Here is a 19,136-nt window from a genome sequence, read left to right on the forward strand (position 1 = left end):
AAATACGTTTTAAGTACTGCAGGACCACACCACGCTTAATCCTATCCCCCAGGCCGTTAACATTCCATGACAACACAGTCAAATCCCTACCCCCCATCAGACGTCGAAACAATCGGTCGTCCCCCACCGAGCATCTTAAAAACAACAACACAGTAGCGGGTTTGCCTTGCGGTACTAACAAACAACACACCCCCCCCCACCCCCCGGTCCCAACAGAACTCCCCCCTCCCTGCACCCCTGCATGAGCCCAGACAGCCCCCCCAAAGTGCAGTGTGCCTGTCGCCCCATAGCTAAACACTAACTAGTCCCCCAGAGGAGGAGGGAAGCCCCCAACAGACCCCGCACGACCTCCATAGGAGGGGAACATACGCAATCAATAAATGGTGAAGGAACAACGTCCAGAGCAAGGCCTATTCAGTCACCCCTCAATTCTGATCCGGCGGGCCCTCCTCGCCAGCTGTGCCCCCCCCCGCCCCCCCGGCCCCGACCACCAGGCAAAGTGTCCAACCAGTCCCCAGCCGCCTCGGGCCGGTCAAAGAAGTGCGTGCGACCATCCACCTCTACCCTCAGCTTAGCTGGAAAGAGCATTGAGTACTTGAGGTTCAGGTCCCTTAGGCGACGTTTAACACCAAGAAAGCTCTGTCTCTGCTTCTGGACCGCCGGAGTAAAGTCTGGGTAGAAATGTACCTCCATGTTGTCGAGCTTGACCGGTCCCTGTTGCCTGGAGGTCTGGAGGATGGCATCTCTGTCCCGAAAATTAAAAATCCGGGCAATGAGAGGCCGCGGCGGGGCACCGGTCTTAGGTCTGCCCCCGGGGACCCGGTGAGCACGCTCCACCGCAAAAAGCTTACTCAGCCCCCGGGGCTGGAGATGGGTCAGGATCAATTCTTCCACGAAAAGATCCGCCGCCTCCGCCTCTCGTCCCTCCGGCACCCCCACAATACGGACATTATTCCTCCGGGCCCGACCCTCGGAATCCTCCAGTCGCCGGTCCATCAGGGCGCTCGCCTGGCCAAGCCGGCGCACCTCCTTCTGGAGGGCCACCACGTCTGTCGTGAGGCTCGTTGTGGTGTGGGCCAGGGAGTCGACTCGGTCGTTTGTTTTGGACAAGTCTGCCCTCACAAGGCTCACATCCACCAGGACCGAGTCTATTTTTTGCGCTAAGGTGTCAAAACGCTGGTCCACCGAGGCCTTCATCTCTGCGATGGCGCCCATGACGTCCCGGAGGGTCAGATCCACCGGATGAGCAGATGCCTCCGTCGGGCCCACCGGGGATGCACGCGATGTCTCCGGAGATCCCTTCTGGAGCGTGTAGCGGTCCATACTGTTAGCCTGGCACGCCGTGCCACGGCGGGTCGTCTTCACCTTCGCCCGGTCGCCATCTTGTTTGGTGGACATGCTGGCTCTTCCACCGTCGTGCCAAGCTCCCCGAACGGGCCACTATACCAAGCCACGGGCGCCAGGGGGGGGGGCGGGGGCGACCACCGAACCGCAGGTCAACCCACCGCCGGCGGGTCAGCCGGGCTCCTGGACAAGACCACACCACCGCACCCCGCTCCGCAACCCGACCCTGCCTGAGAGCAAGGAGGGCGCAAAAGCGAAAGCGAAAGTGCGGGGTACGCGAGTCGCCCAGCCCCGCTCGCCGCTGTTATTCACTTTGTCCCCGGATCGCCCCACTACTCCAATCCGGGGGGCCAGCGAGGAGAAGGCCGCAACCTTCGATCGATTCTCCCACCGGTGTTCGGGGTCCGATTCGAGCCCAAAAAACGGGTGGCGCCTCAGCTCGGGTTCCCCGACACAGTCCCCTCAACAAGGACAGGATATCACCAGGATTAATTTAGGAGGTCGCGGAGGTCCTCGGGAGCCTCGCACCTACGCGGCCATCTTGGTTGCGCGCTAGGCTCCTCCCTCCAAAATTTTTTTTTTAACTGTTTTGCTATAAAGTGTTCTGTAAAGAGGTGTGCCTTCAGCTCATTCCACAATTGGAGCAGGATTGGGTTGTCCATGTAGATATGGGAATTTCATTGCCGTTTTTTTGTTTTTTCAATTCATCTCCATTAATCTCCTGTCTAATGGAGACCTGGATATGGGTGGGCCAAGAGCCTTTTAGAGGGGTGAGCAGGTCTGCCAGACAAGTGGGGGTGTTGATTGTGATGGCATTGAGATGATGTAGTTGATGGTGGTGGTTGGCAAGGCGAGCCAGTGCAATTTCACATGATCATATTTTTCAGGACCTTGATGAGGCATGCTGTGGCATGTTTGTTCTCTTTACTGGTGTGCCAGTTTCGAGACCAGGAGCCCATGGAGTAGATTGTTGACACCATCAAGATGTGAAAGTGCAAACCCTTGAAAAGCTGTTCTGAAGTTACTTTCTGAGAGGAATGGTTTTAATTTCTTTAGTAATGAAAGTTAGTACCAGGTCGTCTTGTTTTTCTTAGCAATGTGTGAAGGGTGAAGTTGGTATTCAGGGCGAATCAGAGTGATTTGGCAGGTGGGGTTCAAATTCTTCCTGGCTCTTGGTGTTGAGCAAGGATTGGATTGGTTGTTTCTTGTTGTTCTTGGCGAACAGGAACAATTCTATTTTGGTGTGGTGGATCTTTAGGTAGATGCTAAGCATCCAGATCTGGGTGAGTTGCAGGTTATATTTTGGATGTCTGTAGAGAAGGATATTTACAAGTAGTGGTCTGTCAACTGCGTATTGGTCTAATTTTATTCTGATTTATTGAACAGCGTCCCAGGGGGCTCCATGCAAAGGGTGAATATGACCGGAGAAAGAGGGAAACTTGGGCTCTTTGCAGGTGATATGTATCTTAACACACTTGTAGGGGCCCATATGCACGAGCTGGTGTCGTCTGTTGGATATGCAGGAGGTGAACCAGTGCAGTACGTTGTCAGTGAATCCCATATGAGGCTTGAAGGTATGGATGTTATTTTATTTTTATTTATATAGTGTGAACAAGACCCTTTTGGGTGTCAAAGCACTGTACAATACTATATAGATAGGTAGTTCTGTTACATCGATAACACGGGTGAGAAGATCCGTGACTGAGGAGTCCAGGAAAATCATGGGGCAGGGGACATCATTCTGTGGTCAGAGGAACGTTGTAAGGTAGATGTCTACCTGCTGCAGATTAGGACTCGTGCAGGAGAAGGTTGGCTTTGAGGTGTTATAGGAGTTCTTTGTAGAAAGCTTTTTTGATGATATGAGATGATTGAGCAAAAGACATTCTAAATGATACTAGAAAAACAGTCACTTGGGGCATGTATGACATCATAGCCCTCCAGGAAACATGGCTAATGGAGCCAATTGATGTACCAGGTAGACTGTTTCCACGCTATCGCGACCCGCACTCAGCGCCACGGGCGTGCCAAGGGGGGACAGTATACATATCCACCGCACTCAAGATCAAGGCCACTCAACTGCCCCCATCATCGGCAGATATGCAAATTATTAAACTGGATGGGATGTCCCACGGTAAAATTGGAACAATCATTTTAATTAACGTATACGCCCACCCGAAACACGCATCTAAAAAAGAGCTCTTTAAACGCTTCAATAATGTCATCTCCAACCTTCGCCTCGAACAACCAAAATGGGACATTATCTTGACAGGCGATTTCAATGCCAATCTTCTGCATCGTCCGGAAGAAGAGGATCACATCATTATAGCAAATGAGCAGTGGTGTGTAGAACCCCAGGAGATTCCACCCGTAAAGAAGACGGATACAGCTGGTAGGCATTTGATGTGGGACCTTGAGTATATTGGGTTAAGGGTGTTAAATGGAAGATACGTGCAAGATAAACCACCTTCTACAACCTACATAGGTCACCGAACAAGCTCAATTTTGGACTACACTATAGTTACACTACCCTTGCTAAGATTTATAAAAAAATTCCAAATAATCAGTTCATTAGATAGTGACCATTCAATGCAGCATATTGAAATAAAACTGACACCTTCAAGGTACCAACAAGTACAAACAATGGAAGGCGAAGTATCCACAATCAATCTGAAGCGATTGAGGTGGACAAGTACCACTCTGCCACAAATAGCGCTGGATGTCAAGAAGGAACTCCAATCCATAGTCTTAGACAAAGACCTGTGTTCTGAGACTTGGACGGATTATCTAAACAAGTTACCCAGGACAAGTATCAACACTAAAAAGAAGGCTAATTCAACACACAGTGCTGCCTTTTCAAAAGCCACACTTACTTTGAGAAGACTCTTGCGGAAATCCACAAGACGAGCACAAGGCCAAAAGGTAAATTCAAGTTCTTGGCAAGAAGTTAGGCGAATCAGGAAACTCTATAAGAAGCTAATCTGGACTGAGAAAAAACATCAAGCCAAATGAGTTCTGGTCCAAACTTTTGTATAACACAAAAAAATCTGACACCAGGGCCTTTTGGTTGCAAGTCAACTCTCTGAGCAGATCGCACAAGTTATAAGTATGACCTGTATAACCGAAAGCGCATGGGTCCAACATATAGCCGAGACCTTCTCAATAAGACCAATCTTGCAGCTGACAGAAGCTACCTCGAGCACAGTGTTCTTGAAAGACATTCCTTATGACTGGCCAAACAAGTATAAAATCCAACAGGAAAGTCTAGACCAATTATTGCGGACAAGCGACGAACTTCAAATATTACAAATAATCAGAAGAAGTAGGCAAGATGGTGCGCCAGGACCGAATAGCATCCCGCAGGCAATCTACAAGGAGGACCCACAATACTGGGCTGGTAAATTTAACCACCTGTTCCGATCTATAAACAACACACGTCAGCTCCCAGAAAGTTGGAGGGGAGCAATTATTAATCCAATTTACAAAGGTGGAGATCGAAAAAAATCCGGCCAATTACCGGTTGATAGCTCTCATTGATGCAGAAGCTAAATACTACGCATCCCTAGTATTAGCGGATCTTGCAAAATGGTCTGAAACCAACAATAAAATCCCGACAAATCAGACAGGGTTTCGCCGCGGTACAGGCACGATGGCAAACATAATGGCCTTGAGCCTAATCGCAGAAAAAAGTTTACAAAATCACCAAGCACTTTATGCCTGTTTCGTAGACTTCAAGGCGGCCGTTGACCGAGTTAGCAGGCATTTACTTTGGTGCAAACTGAAGCAGCAGGGCCTGCCTGACTCAATCCTAATTCCAATCATTGACCTGCACACTAACACCTGGATGCAGGTAAAGATTGACAACGGCCAGCGGCTAACTCGAAAGATCAGCACCCATGATGGTTTAAAACAATGCTGCGTGCTGGCACCCCATCTCTTCAATTTATTCATGGCTGATTTATCAACAGACTTGGAACAGATCAACGCCCATCCACCACGGCTAGGTCACCTGTGTGTTACACACCTATCCTATGCCGATGATGTGGTTTTACTAAGCCAGACAAAAATTGGTTTACAACGCCTATTGCAAGAACTGACCAGATGCACAAAATCAAACTTATTAGAAATAAACAGCAAGAAGACAAAGATTATGGTTATAACTCGCCGGCATAAAGCGCCACCAACTTTCGCAATAGATAAGAGCAAATTGGAAGTGGTGGAAAGTTATAAGTACCTGGGGGTACAATTAGACAAGCGCCTAAACTTTGTTACGCATTTGAATGCCATTGAAAAGAAGGGGATTGCCTTGTTACACGCTTTCAGCAATTTAGCAACCAAACTTAAAGGCCCACTGTTCAATCCGCTCTTAAATGTAATGAAAGCAAAGTTATTGCCAACAATATCTTACGGGAGCATATTACATCACGGGATAAGTGCACAGCTCATAGAAAAAATACAAACAAAAATCTACAAGCGTGTATTTGGTTTGCCAATTAATGCCTCACCCGCACAAGTGCGACTAGAATTTGGCCTGCAATCACAAGTACTGCTAAAAAAATATGAGACCGTCAAATTTTGGTACAATGTCTGGATGAACCAGGAAACAGAGATTTATCGCGCCATGTGGGAAGCAATTCATAATAGTCCTAACTCCCAGTATGCCAAATTTTTAAAAACTTCTTTAGAATCAACAGAATTGGCCTCACTTTGGAAAACCAGGCTTCCGGTATCACTGTTTAAACAAACAGCAAAGAAGGCGGCCAGCAGGCATTCGTTACTTAACGATAAGTCAGCCCTGAGTCATCGTGAACATGCCTGGATGACAATACAATCATATAAAAAGCTAGTTCCGGCAGCATATTTACAACTTGCCTTCTCAGCATATAACAAATCTAGATATCTCACATTGAGGCTGGGTAACTTACCAACAAACTTTGATCAACCAAAATGGCGGATGCAAGAAAATAAAGGGTGCGAACTGTGTGGAGCAAGAAAACAGGACTTAATACATTTGATCTGCATCTGTCCCGCCATGAATTCGGAACGTCGGAGCAGACTGAAGGCGAAGTTCAATGAAATTGGAGTGCGTACCTGTCGGTCCGCTGTTACACAAATACTGTGTTCCGTGGACCCTCAACTAATTTGCAGAGTAGTCCAATTCATAACTAATTTTGAGAAAAAGAGAGGAACCTTGGTAAAGTTCCAATCTCCAACATGAATTCGTACATCAAACATGAACGTCCTCCCTGTCCCAGATAGTGCAATTTATTAAGCATGGGATTAATTTTGATAAATGTTATGATTCATTACCTGTCTATTTGCTGTCCTATTCTCATCTTTTGTCTTTTAAATTTAGGTATTTTAAATTTTTGTAATGGTTTTTATTAACTGTACAATAAAGCTTTTCATTTATGATATGAGATTGTTGCATATAAAGCATATACAACGTACAATACCACACCATACATTTCATTCATTTTGCTGTTTGAAATGTTGGGAAAATGTAACATTGTGTGCTTTTAATCCAACAATTTATTTTCATAAACTAGGTCATCTCAAAGTTTGGCACAGCTCTTCTCCCAGAATTAATACAATCTTCTGTGTTCTCTGAGAAGCCACGTGAGGGTAGAAATGTTTTAAAGTAAATAGCTGTAGACCATGGAATTTACAAAGGCTTTTAAGCCTCCTCCTGGTGATCTGCCACAGTGGAGATGTCAAGGAGTGGACTAGTCTTATGTATTCCATATTACTCACATGATTTGGCAACTTTGCATGTATACTGTACAGAGCGGACATTCGTGCTTGCTTAAATGCAACTGTAAAGTACTTTTATTCTTCTCTGAAACTCGTGCTTCTACACCCCTAACGCATTTTTGGGTCTGCCCCTTACACTTCCACATAACACATGCATTTACTCCTGCCCCTGAAAAACAAGGGTCACATTAAACTTAGGAAGGTGGACAAAACTGTAAGGTTCTCACGAGAATATTTGTAGACATTTTAGAAGAAAAATTGGGATTGACCATACAGTGCGGTGGGTTCCTAATGGTTTTAAAATCTTTAAAACTTGTGTAAGATCATATGATGAACTCACATTACATAGTGCAATGACATGAGCAAGTTTTGGAATGTAATGGGGTGTAAAACTGCAAACAGTGGTATCTGACTACATACTCATACTACGTATCTACAGATGTTCGACCCAATAACACCCATACCCTGAGCCTATCAGGAGACTTATCCCCACGTAAAATCCCCCAATGGTGATGGCGTATTATACCTACGAGTATTGCATTCTGAGTGTTTATTTACGCTTTCTGAATACCAGTTATAAGGTATACGTAAGTGTGCATAAAGTTGTGATTGGTGCCCAGCGTAAGTAAAATTCCCTCCCCGTAACGTGCCCCGCTAGAGATGTTTCTTGCGGACCGTAAGTAGATGCACTGGCTGCCGCTGGTTTTACTGCTCCCCGTGTGACTGTCGCTGTTAAGCACCGAGGCCCGTCCATCATTCTGCGCAGCCATAAACGAAGTAACAGGTCTTCGATTATCACACATCTATGAGCGCTGCCCGTCTTCAGCTGACAGGCACGCGCGCTCGTTCAATTGTGAGCTTTTCCTTCTGAACACGCTCGGGGGCCCATATGCATTCCTACAGCTTCTGCACATTTTAAGAGCAGGGCAGCCCGTGCAGCAAAGCCGAATTAATTTCAGCTTTTTTAATGGAATGTTATGCATTAAAATGTAGTCTGCTGGTCACCAAATTAATAATTCACGGCAGGCTTCACACGGGAATACTGTTGGATGGAATTGTGAAGAAGCGAGACAACCTAAGCTTTCTGACACAAAAATAATTACCCGAGGCGTGTAATGGCCACTGCACTTGTGGAATTATGCAAATTGTGTGTACTTAAAATGAAGGCAGCTACGAATAACAGTGACCTGAATCCAAGTTGCTGCTCATTATACTCCAGACATCCGAGGCGATGAATTCCCTTTGTGGTTTGGGTCACATTATAAGTATCTCAGCCCTTGTGTGAAATACTACATTTGATGCAACTTGCACACCCCTCACAACCTGTTCTGTTGCTGGACAGCATCTTCGTTTTTAATGTCAACCTGAACTGTAAAATCTCTAGTATTACCCAAAACCAAGCACTGTACATATTCCTCAAGCGCTGCACTTTTTGTTTCATATCCTTGAGCTTGTGTTTCAGATTGTGTGTTGTTAACAAGGCTGTATGTACCACTAGGTGCTGACAGCACCTGGTGTTGCCATGTTTTCTTTCCCTGTTTATATTTTTTGTAATTAGCGACAGGTGTCTGTGGGGGGTGAAGCCCCGCCTGAAAGTTTTTAACCTGTTTCACTTAATAATTTATAATCTGACGTTTTTTGCAATTGAAGGTTCAAAACCAGTTAGTGTATTTGTGAGGGATGAAAAATACCAGAATTCATAGTATTGAATATCTTGCCTAGTTATTTAAAAACAATTTAATATAAGACCGTCATAAAAGCGTTTGCTGTTATGTTTTCCCATTGAAAGGCCACATTGCACCAACATGATGTACCTTGATTGTTTGAGCAGGATGAAAAACAAGGGTCACATTAAACATAGGAAGATGGACAAAACTGTAAGGTTCTCACGAGAATATTTGTAGACATTTCAGATGAAAAATTGGGATTGACCATTCAGTTCAGTGGGTTCTTAATGGTTTTAAAATCTTTAAAATTTGTGTAAGATCATATGATGAACTCACATTACCTAATGCAATGAACAATAATGATTTAATTTTAATTTGTATAAATGTGTGGAAATATCACAAGTGGTGTTGCAGCCTCTGAATACCGTGAAACAGGAATGTTCAGCTTCAGATGTGATCATAGAAGATAATTCTTTGCTATATTCAGGAAACTATTTCAGTTTTTGTAAGGCCTATGGTGGATACTGCATATCATATTTAATATTATATTATATTAACTAATTATCGTTTTCCTTTCCAGACTACAAAGAAAGAAGAACAGCAACTAGATTTTAAAGCCAGTCCAAAGAAAGCCGTGGAACCAACGGTCGACCTTTTAGGACTTGGTAAGACACAAGTAAATTAAATGCTCTCAGTGGCATCCACAAACCTGAATACTCGAACGCCTATGTTGAAGTGAGCATAGTGGGGTTATTTTATAATATTCCATCAAATGCTGTTGACAGAGCTTACTACACCATGATTAAAATAGACCAACCTAAGGAATAAAGGAAGCCTCTTAGAAGGGTCAGAATCTGCCAGTAACCCTGTCCTAACCAAAGTGCGCCTAATGAGCCCCTTGGCAAGGAGAGGCGGCCAGAGTGACCTTTAACGCCGTTGTAAATTGTAACATTTCAGAATGTAAATATAAATGTGTCTTATGCCTTGTTATGGTTTTCACAATGAGTTGAATACTGCGTCTTTCTTCTATAGACCATGTGTGCTGGTGACATGGGCGTGGGAAGGTACCATTATTCTGTTGTTTAATTAAGCCATTTTCTTTGCTACACACTAGTATTTAAGATTCGTTTTAGTGCCATTGGCAGTGGGCTCATTTCATACTAATGTGATATTTCATAATGTGCAAAATTACTTTGAAAGCATGTTATGTATTTATTTCAGTTCAATATTAGACAGCTGTGCAATATGCAGTGCTGCATTTTAAGACCACAAAGTATCAGAACATTTCTTATATTCAAATTTTAAAATCTAGGATGTGTAAAACTAGAGTACCAATGAGTGGTATGTTGATACAGGTGTGAACATGGAATGATGGACATTTCTAGGCATGAAGGGCGGACTCACTAGAAAATGATTTCCTTGTCTGAATAGTAATAGATGCAGGAATTGCATGGCATGTATCTATGCAATTTCCCATTACAGTGTTCACCCTTGACGGATGTGTCAACTATATATATTTGAGTTTGGGCTTATCTCCGTGTGTGTACACCATGAAAAGTCCAGTTTTTCTGGTGTGACTGGCACGTAACAAGCATTGGTAAAGCCAATAGCTCTCTCTTTTGTGACCTACTGACATTGCATTGGTTTTGAGCCACGCTTTGCAGCATGGCTAAAGTATTTTTTTTTTTAACATATTTATTAGTTTTAAGAATACAGTACAGGGTATTTGAGCATCATGCGACAACACATCCTAAGTAGCAGACATCCAATATTGACAGCATTTCTCGGTCCCCCATGTGTGTTCTGAGTCAAAGAAATTCCTCCGCACATTAACTCTAATAAAAACATAACTCTAACTATGCCTTGTACCTGTACATATTGATGATCTTGGTCATGCACCTACTTGGTATATCTATGAGTGAGTCAATAGACTCTGTTCTCATATCTATGTTAACACCTCTGTAGCTAGTTGATCTTCTGCCTTGTTATACGTTTCCAGGGGTATGTTTCTATAGGTGGCCCACCTTTCCATACTTTGGTCTGTTTTAGCGGGCACCCCAGAGTTATGATAATTGGGAGTTCCAATTCCATAATAAAATCCATGCCTGCCTTCCAGAGCGCCACTCGGGTTCGGTCTCTGCTTTCCATTGTTTGGCAATGTCCCGTTTTGCTAAGGATTAGACCTAGGAACAACAAATGTCTTTTGTACCCGTTTCCTCTTATAGTGTTCGTGCTGTGCAATAGTGTTAATTTTGGAGATCTCGGTATGTCCCAAGCTAGCACTTCAGTCAGGCAATTTAATACCCCACACCAGAAACGATCTAGGACTGGACATGACCATGTTGTGTGTATAATAATCCACATTTGTAGAGCGCGAACAATCACCCGTAAGGGTCTCTAGGCGCTGGGGGCCGTTGGGAAGATTAAGCAGGCTATTGCCCTGAGTCACATGGTGCCGGGCTAATCTGTCGCCGGCACCGGGGATCGAACCGTAATCCCCAGATTCCAGAGTCAGTCGCCCTTGTCGCGGCACCACACCTCTTCCTTCTTCCATGTGACATCGAAGACAGAGCAGAGACACAATCAGTCCCGCCGTCCATAACCTGTGTCTGGTGTAGTACACCCTGTGTATATATTTGAATTGGATTAGGTAAAGTTGGGTCGAGACTGCTGCCTCACACAGTGATTGGAGCGCCTCCGCCAAGTCATCGTCCTCAATTGGGCCGATATCAGTATCCCACTTAAGGATTCTGAATTTGTAGGGTTATTAGTGACTAGAGTTTGGTACATTTTGGAAATGTTATGATCCCCTAGATCCCCATCAACAGTTTGCCCTCTAATAGGCTATATTCTGGTATAGTAGTCAGGTCTTTAATATATGGGTGAAGGGCATGTCGCAGTTGTAAGACTGTATAGAATTGCGTCTGGGGACATGGAGAAGTCCTTACGAAGGCCCTCAAAAGATTTTAGAACCGTTCCCCTCATGACATCTCCAAGGGTAAAGATTCCAATTTGGTCCCAATTTTTGAACCCCTGGAGGTCAGTGAACTGCAGAAGCAGACGATTCTACCAAAGTGGAGTGGCTTGTGTTAGGCGAGCCCACCAGCAGATTCTACGGAGGATCTGTCGCCAGGTCATAATCACTACCCTTGTCGCCGGAGGGAGATTTTTAGGGTCAGTCCTACTATATAAGAATGAATGTATAGAGGGTTCTCCCATGATCCACTATTCGAGCCTGTATGCCGGATCCTCTTTGGACCCATACCACCATTCATTCAGTATCTGCAGCGGCGTGGTAGGACTGCATGTCTGCTGCAGCGATACCCCCGAAATCGGTGGATTGTGAACAAGTACGTAGGGCCACTCTGGCCGTACCACCCACCCTCCTTCCCCCAACACAGGAAGTGTCCCAGCATTGCGTTGACTTGACGGAACCAGGTCAAGGGGACTGGATATGGGTAAGATTTTAGTTGGTACAACAGTTTGGGCAGAGACACCATCTTAAAGATAGCCGATCTTCCATACAGCGACAGAGGGAGTGTCGACCAGTTTTTAACCTCAGTCTTCACCTTTTCGGTTGTTGCCACGAGGTTACATTCCCAGGAAATGGTTTGATTATCGGATACGTAAGCTCCCAGATGCGTGAAACCACATGCAACCATTGTAAGTTCATCCGTCCACCGACTACTCCCCATCGATCCTCTCAACGGCCACAGCAATGATTTAGATACATTCATATATAAGCCCGAAGTTTCCCCAAAGACATGCATGATCTGTATTATTCTGGGGCCAGATCGAAGAGGATCAGTCATGAAAAACATTGTCGTCTGCATATAATGCGATACGGTCAGAGATTTCAGGGGTCCACTCAAAGCCCCGGTAGAGTGCATCCTTTCTCACCCAGACCTCCAGGGGCTCAATGGCTAGAGCAAAGAGAAAAGGGGCACCCCTGCCGAGTTCCCGCTCAATCGGGCCGCTGCTGCCACCCGGATTGAGGCCGTAAGGGCTGTGTATAATAGTCTGATTAACGCTATATATCTAGGCCCCATGTTTGAATGTCGCAATAACATGAACATATAGGTACAGCTGACTGAATCGAATGCCTTGTCCATATCCACTAGTAGTAAGGCTGCTGGTCTGTCTAGTCTATCAACGTCTGCTATTGCATTATAAGCTCTCCGTATATTATGTTGAGTCGCACGTTGTGGCATGATGCCGGCCTGGTCTGGATGGATCAATGTTGGGAGGTGTGGTACCAGCTTATCCGCCAATATCTTAGCGAGTATTTTGGCTTCAATATTTAATAAAGATATGGGCTGATAAGATGCACCTAATTCAGGTGGGCGACCTGGTTTTGGAAAGACCACTATCTCCCCATGTCTCCAGTCCGGGTGCAGACATTTGGCCGTAAGGGCCTCATTTAGGGTTGCGGGGTACTGTGGGCCCAGCATCATTATATTCATTTTGAAGAATTCCCTAGGGAATCCATTGGGTCCTGATGAGCTGCCGGAAGCTATCCCCGTGACCACTAAAGTTATTTTCTCAAGTGTAATGGGGCTATCTTAGGCTTTACGCGCAGCGGCTGTCAGCGGTCGGTGTGGTATATCCCTAAAGGAGTCTTCGATCTGGGATACCGAGATGACTTCATGTTTAGTGTAAAGTGTTTGATAAAATTCAGCGAAGGCGCCGGCCACATTTGAAGGATCAATGATTATCTCGCCGGTGCCTGATTTAATTATGGGTGTTTGTGTCGGTTTCAGGGAGTGTTGACACAATCTATGTAGCATTTTCCCTGACTTATTCCCCCATTGGTAGATTCAGCTTTGTGTGGACTGCCATATATGTTTGGCCTCATCTAGGTGGATGTTTTGATACCTTCTCTGTAAGATTTCCAGTTGGCGGCGAGTGCCCCCGCCGTCTTGCTCTTGTGCTGACAGCTCAGTGTGGATGATTTGAGTGGCTAAAGTTTCGAAACAAAAAACGGGAATCCTTCGACATGGCTGCCTACATTATTTTATAGGTGTGTGCACCACTCATGATGTGGGTGCAAAACCATTTTTTTTCTAAAGCGGGGGGAGATGAATCGACATGGGGAAGTGGATATGCGAAGCAACATGGGGAGAGGATGAGTGGGCGGAAGGAACATTGGGGAGGGTGGGTGTAACTGTGAAACAATACTGAAGCGGTGGGGTGAACGGCGACACAATACGGGGAAGGTGAGGAGAATCATCATGGAGCAGGGTGGGGGGGGAACAGTGAAGCAACATGGGAATGGCGAACAGCAAAGCAACATAGGGGAGGGTGAGTGCAACATCAAAGCAACATGGAGTGGAAGCGAATCCATCGGCGGGTTTGTTTTTTTTTTAAAATAGTTTTTATTGGCATTTGTCATTTTAATACAATACAATTCAATCCCCCCCACCCCCCACTGAGGCCAAGGTTATGAAGCACCTTCAAATAAACCACCTTTAGTATATACATTAGAAAAGTAGTCTCTCACAGCGTGAAGATTTGATAGCCCTAGAAGAACAGAAATTCACATATCCTTAAGATTATTCCCTTAGATATATTTTCCTTAGCTGTGGTCTTCTATCCAGAGTATCAGAGGTTCCCAAATCATCATTCCTCTTTGTTTTTTCTTAAGTCCCTTGTTCTTATAAATTGCCACCTCCACACTACATATGGCAAGTAATCTATCTCTCCATTGAGTGGAAGATGGCGGTTGGTGATCGAGCCATGCTGTGGCTATACACAATCTAAGAACCGCCATTGCTACAAATATCAGCCCTTGTTGTTGTATTGGGCGTTCGATAGCAGCCACTCCTAAGATCATTTCTTCGCTAGAGATAGTAATTTCTTCCTGAAATAGATTCGAGATTAAATTAGATACTTCTATCCTAAGATTAGTAAGTGATGGGCACGTGGCAAACATGTGGATATCGTTAGCTGCCGCCAATGAACAACGTGGACAGGCGGTTCCCGAGCCGATTGCCCATTTGCCCATTTTATATGGTGTGTAATACAAGGAAAAAAATGTTTTATAAAATTGTGCTTGTAATTTGATTGACATTAGCAATGTTTGTGCCAACTCTAACGCTCGCTCCGGTATTACTCGGTGTACGAATAGGTTAGTTTGCCATCTAGTCAAATGTTTATCAAGATCGTCGGGGTGACTACTAATAAGGTTCTTATATATTTCCCCGATTTTAGGAGTAGTTTCCGACAGCAATTTGTCTATTAGTATAATATTTTGAAAATTACAGCGCCCCCCCATTTTCTTTGACAAGAAATCCCTGACTTGTAAGTACTTAAAAAAATCCCTATTGCTGACATTATAATCGTTACGAAGTTCTGAAAAACTTTTCAGTCGGTTTTCGATATAGAAGCAACCAAGTTGGGTGATCCCTATCCTGACCCACCTAGACATATACCCATCATGAAATATCTCAGAAAGATCAGAATTGCCACTAATTGGAGTATAGCATGAGAAGCGTCCCAACCCTAATAATTTACGGATATTGCTCCAGACTTTCCAAATTCCCTGAATAGTCTTGAGTTTAGTTTTCTTAAAAAAATTATCATTCATATGTCTCCATAAACACCCTTTACTTCTATCTCCTAATATCATTTCCTGTGGGGTCGGAATCGCACAATGACTCGGCTCAATAACTATCAGGTTTGTACAATATTTGGCCACTGCTGCCCAATAATAGATCCTAAAGTTAGGCAACGCTAACCCACCTCTTTCTTTTGGTAACATTATCCATTTTAGTGCCCTTCGTTGTTTCTTAAATCCCCAAATAAATCTGGAAAACAAAGATTCGATGTTTTTAAAGTAATGCGGGGAGAATTCGAGACAGATTGTTCTGAAGAAGTATAAAAATTTAGGTAGGATCAGCATTTTAATCAAATTGCTTCTGCCACCAATGGTTAATTGTAGATTATCAAATCTAGTTAAGTCTTCTCGGGTGCACGCTATTAGTGGGTCGAGATTTATCTGTACAATTTTATCTACCTTTGCGCTTATATTGACCCCTAGATATGTAGCGTGTTCCACAACTCTATCATCTTCCATCTCCACTTTGTCATTAATGATTATTTGAGTTTTTCCCGTATTTAGTTTATAACCAGAAGTTTTACCAAAAAGAGTTGCTTCCTTCTCAACCATCTTGATTGCCTCCTTGGGATTAGTGGTGACTAGAGCTATATCGTCAGCATAAACTAAAACTTTGGTTGCATAGTTATTAATCGTAATAGATGACACATACAGAAGGTTATCAAGTTTGCGTATAAATTGGTCTATATAAATCGCGAATAAGAGGGGCGAGCAGGGACACCCCTGTCTAGTTCCCCTCGTAATCATAAAGTTCTCAGACATATTCCCGTTTATCACAACGTTGGCCCTTGGATTAACATATAGTCCTTGGATAGCTTTGATAAAACCCTTCGTTAATCCCCGATCTGACATTGCTGCCCATAAAAACTTCCAGGAGACCCTATCGAACGCCTTTTCTGCATCCAGAAGAATAAGGGCCATAGGGTCTCCTGTAGTTTCTGTATAATCAAACAAAGAGATAACTCTCTGTATATGATCACTTGTTGATCTGCCGGGGATAAATCCATGTTGTCGGACCGATACAATTTTATGAATCATAGGTGCTAATCGCCCTGCAAGGAGTTTGGAATAAATTTTTGAGTCTCCATTAATTAAGGTTATTGGGCGATAAGAGCCCATTTCCAGCGGGTTTTTGTTTTTCTTCAGGAAGATCATTATTTTTGCTGAAGACCATGACGGTGGTGGGTTTCCTCCCTGAGCTATGGACATAAAGAGTTGTAGCATGATGGATTTTATTTGTTCTGCAAATTCAAGGAAAAACTCTGTAGGGATTCCATCTACACCTGCTGCTTTACCAGCAGTCAAGGATTTCATGGATAATAGAATTTCCTCCCAGCAAATGGGAGAGTCTAGTGAATCCTTATCTTCTTGTTCAAGGTGTTCGGTCAGCTCTTTATCCAGATAGTCTCTAGCATCCTCTTGCCCTACTAGCGGTTCCTCATATAATTTTTGATAGAACATTTGAAAAGCAGTTCTAATATCGAGTTCTTCTACTCTCAGATCACCATTCCTATCATTTATAGCTTTTATCATATTTCCCGTCATCTCCTCCGTTGTGCGAACAGCCAGCTGGTGCCCTACTTTCTCGCTGAGTTCATAAGTTTTTTCTTTGTATATCATAGCTTTGGTGATCGCTTTTTCCGTAAATATATCAGATATCTTATTTCTAGCGATTGCAACTTGCGCTAGTCCTTCAGAACCCAGACCTGTTTGCAAGGCTATTATCAAATCTGCTTCAGCTTTATTCAAATTATGATATAAAGAGGCTAGTTGTTCTTTGCCTTTCCTATTAGTACGTACTGAGAATTGCAAAGTCTCCCCTCTAATGCCTGCTTTCATTGCATCCCAAACAACCTCGATGGGAGCACTACCCATGTTTATTTCTAAAAAAGATGGTAGCCACTCTCTCATAAGAGCACGGTACTCCTCCTTTTTTAAAAAGGCTCTTTCGAAAGTCCAAAAATTTCTAGTACGAATAATATTACTACATGCAATATTCAATTCTAGAGGGTTATGGTCGAATAATACCCTTGGGTGCTTCCTCATAGTGCAACCATCCCTAATGGAATTCGACAAAAGGATATAGTTTAGACGGGCATGACGAGAATGGGGATGGGAAAAGAAAGTATATCCTTGGTCTCTAGGATGGCCCAATTGCCATCCATCCAGCAGGCCATGTCGTTCGCACAAGTCTTTAAATGCTCTAAAGACTTTAGGTTTTCTCCCTTTTTAGTTGAATACAGGGCCGGCGGTCCAATCTCCAGGTAGGTTAAGGTTTAGATCACCACACACAATAAGAGGCAAGGGCCAATGTACTAATTCATTAGAAATGCTTAAAAGGGTATCGGGGTCATCTCCTAAATTCCCATAAGCTGTACATAGGGTAACCGTATTTTGTCCACTATTGTATCGGCACTCAGCAATAGCCCATCTCCCAAGTTTATCTGCCAGAGATCGACAAAATTGTAAGCCCCCCCCTTTAGCCAGAATAGCCACTCCCTTCGTACGCGTTCCCTGGGTGGATGCAGCTATAAGTTGAAACCCCAGGGATTTCAGCAGATGTTGTTGGCTTCTCTCTATATGGGTCTCTTGTAAGCAAACTATATTAGCTTCCATGGCTTGGAGACCTTCTGCTACAATGTGTCTCTTTTTTAGGTCATTGAGCCCGCAAATATTTAAGGATACGATTCGTAGTCTAGCCATCTAAATTATGAATCTTACGTCGTGTAAGAACGATAGTTATTTTTAACCGCCCTGCTCTTCCTCCCTGGTCCCTGATCCGTTCTTTAAATCCTACTGACAAATGTATTTCTTTAGCTATACTAAAGGTACTCCCTTCACTGATTGTCTTCTCTTGGTCTTCCCCCCTTCCCTCCCTTCCACCTGTTTGCCCACCCTCCCACCCCTTCTTACCACCCTATAAGGCATCCTGGGTCCTAGGTACCCAGGTGTGGGCGTCGGTATGATCGGTGCGCCTGCTCTTGCCCCGTTGCCTAATTATATATACCCTAGATAAATCGACTAGAGAGTGATATAAAGACATTAATTCGTTCAACCATTTCATTACAAACTAAAGAACAATCTCAAATATACCAGATATTAATATCATATTTGTATATCAAGTTTTTCGTTTGCCAGCCCCAGCCCCTTTCAATGATATGACCACAAGCTTCAGCAAAAACCGCATACCATGTCCTTTACAAAATTTTTTTTTTTTTTTCCCCTTATTTGTCATTATTTTGTTTTAGTTTCTCCGATATTTCCCTCAGATACGCCTCCGCCTGGATTTCACTTGAAAAACTTTGCGATGTTCCCCTGAAGTTGATTTTTAAGCGAGCCGGATTTTGCAGATATACTGAAGCTCCAATTTGTTCAAAGGGGGTAAAAAGTTGTCTCATTCGCCATCGGCGTTCAACAGTTGCATGTGCAAAATCTGGTCTGACAAAAAACATAAAACCCTTGTATTCCTTTTTACTAGTAGGGCTTGCCAGATCATATATAGCTTCGCGCAATGTGAAATTGCCAAAATTAACTAGCATAGCCCTCGGGTATTGAGGCGGATTATCAGAGCGTTTTGGTAATGTAAGAGGGAATCTATGGGCTCGTTGAATTTCTCTGTCCATATCCCATGAGCTGAGTTCCGGAAATGCAGATTTAAGAAGGTTGACCACGAAGCCCCTTGAATCACTTCCTTCTGCGCCCTCAGGAATCCCTAGAAAGCGTAAATTATTTCTCCTTGCTCGGTTTTCATGATCTTC

General features: G+C 44.0%; 1 protein-coding gene across 2 annotated transcripts in view; it reads left to right on the plus strand.

Moving 5' to 3' along the window:
• The window catches only part of SMAP1 (small ArfGAP 1), a 924,147-nt gene that overhangs the window by 686,068 nt on the left and 218,943 nt on the right, over positions 1–19,136 (plus strand). For both annotated transcript variants that reach the window (XM_085610917.1, XM_085610918.1), the window contains one exon: positions 9,343–9,427. In XM_085610917.1, the coding sequence (XP_085467043.1) occupies positions 9,343–9,427 (85 nt within the window). The remainder of the gene's footprint in view (positions 1–9,342; positions 9,428–19,136) is intronic.

The sequence above is a fragment of the Triturus cristatus genome, chromosome 6 (genome assembly GCF_964204655.1).
Source record: "Triturus cristatus chromosome 6, aTriCri1.1, whole genome shotgun sequence".
Taxonomy (NCBI): Eukaryota; Metazoa; Chordata; class Amphibia; order Caudata; family Salamandridae; genus Triturus; species Triturus cristatus.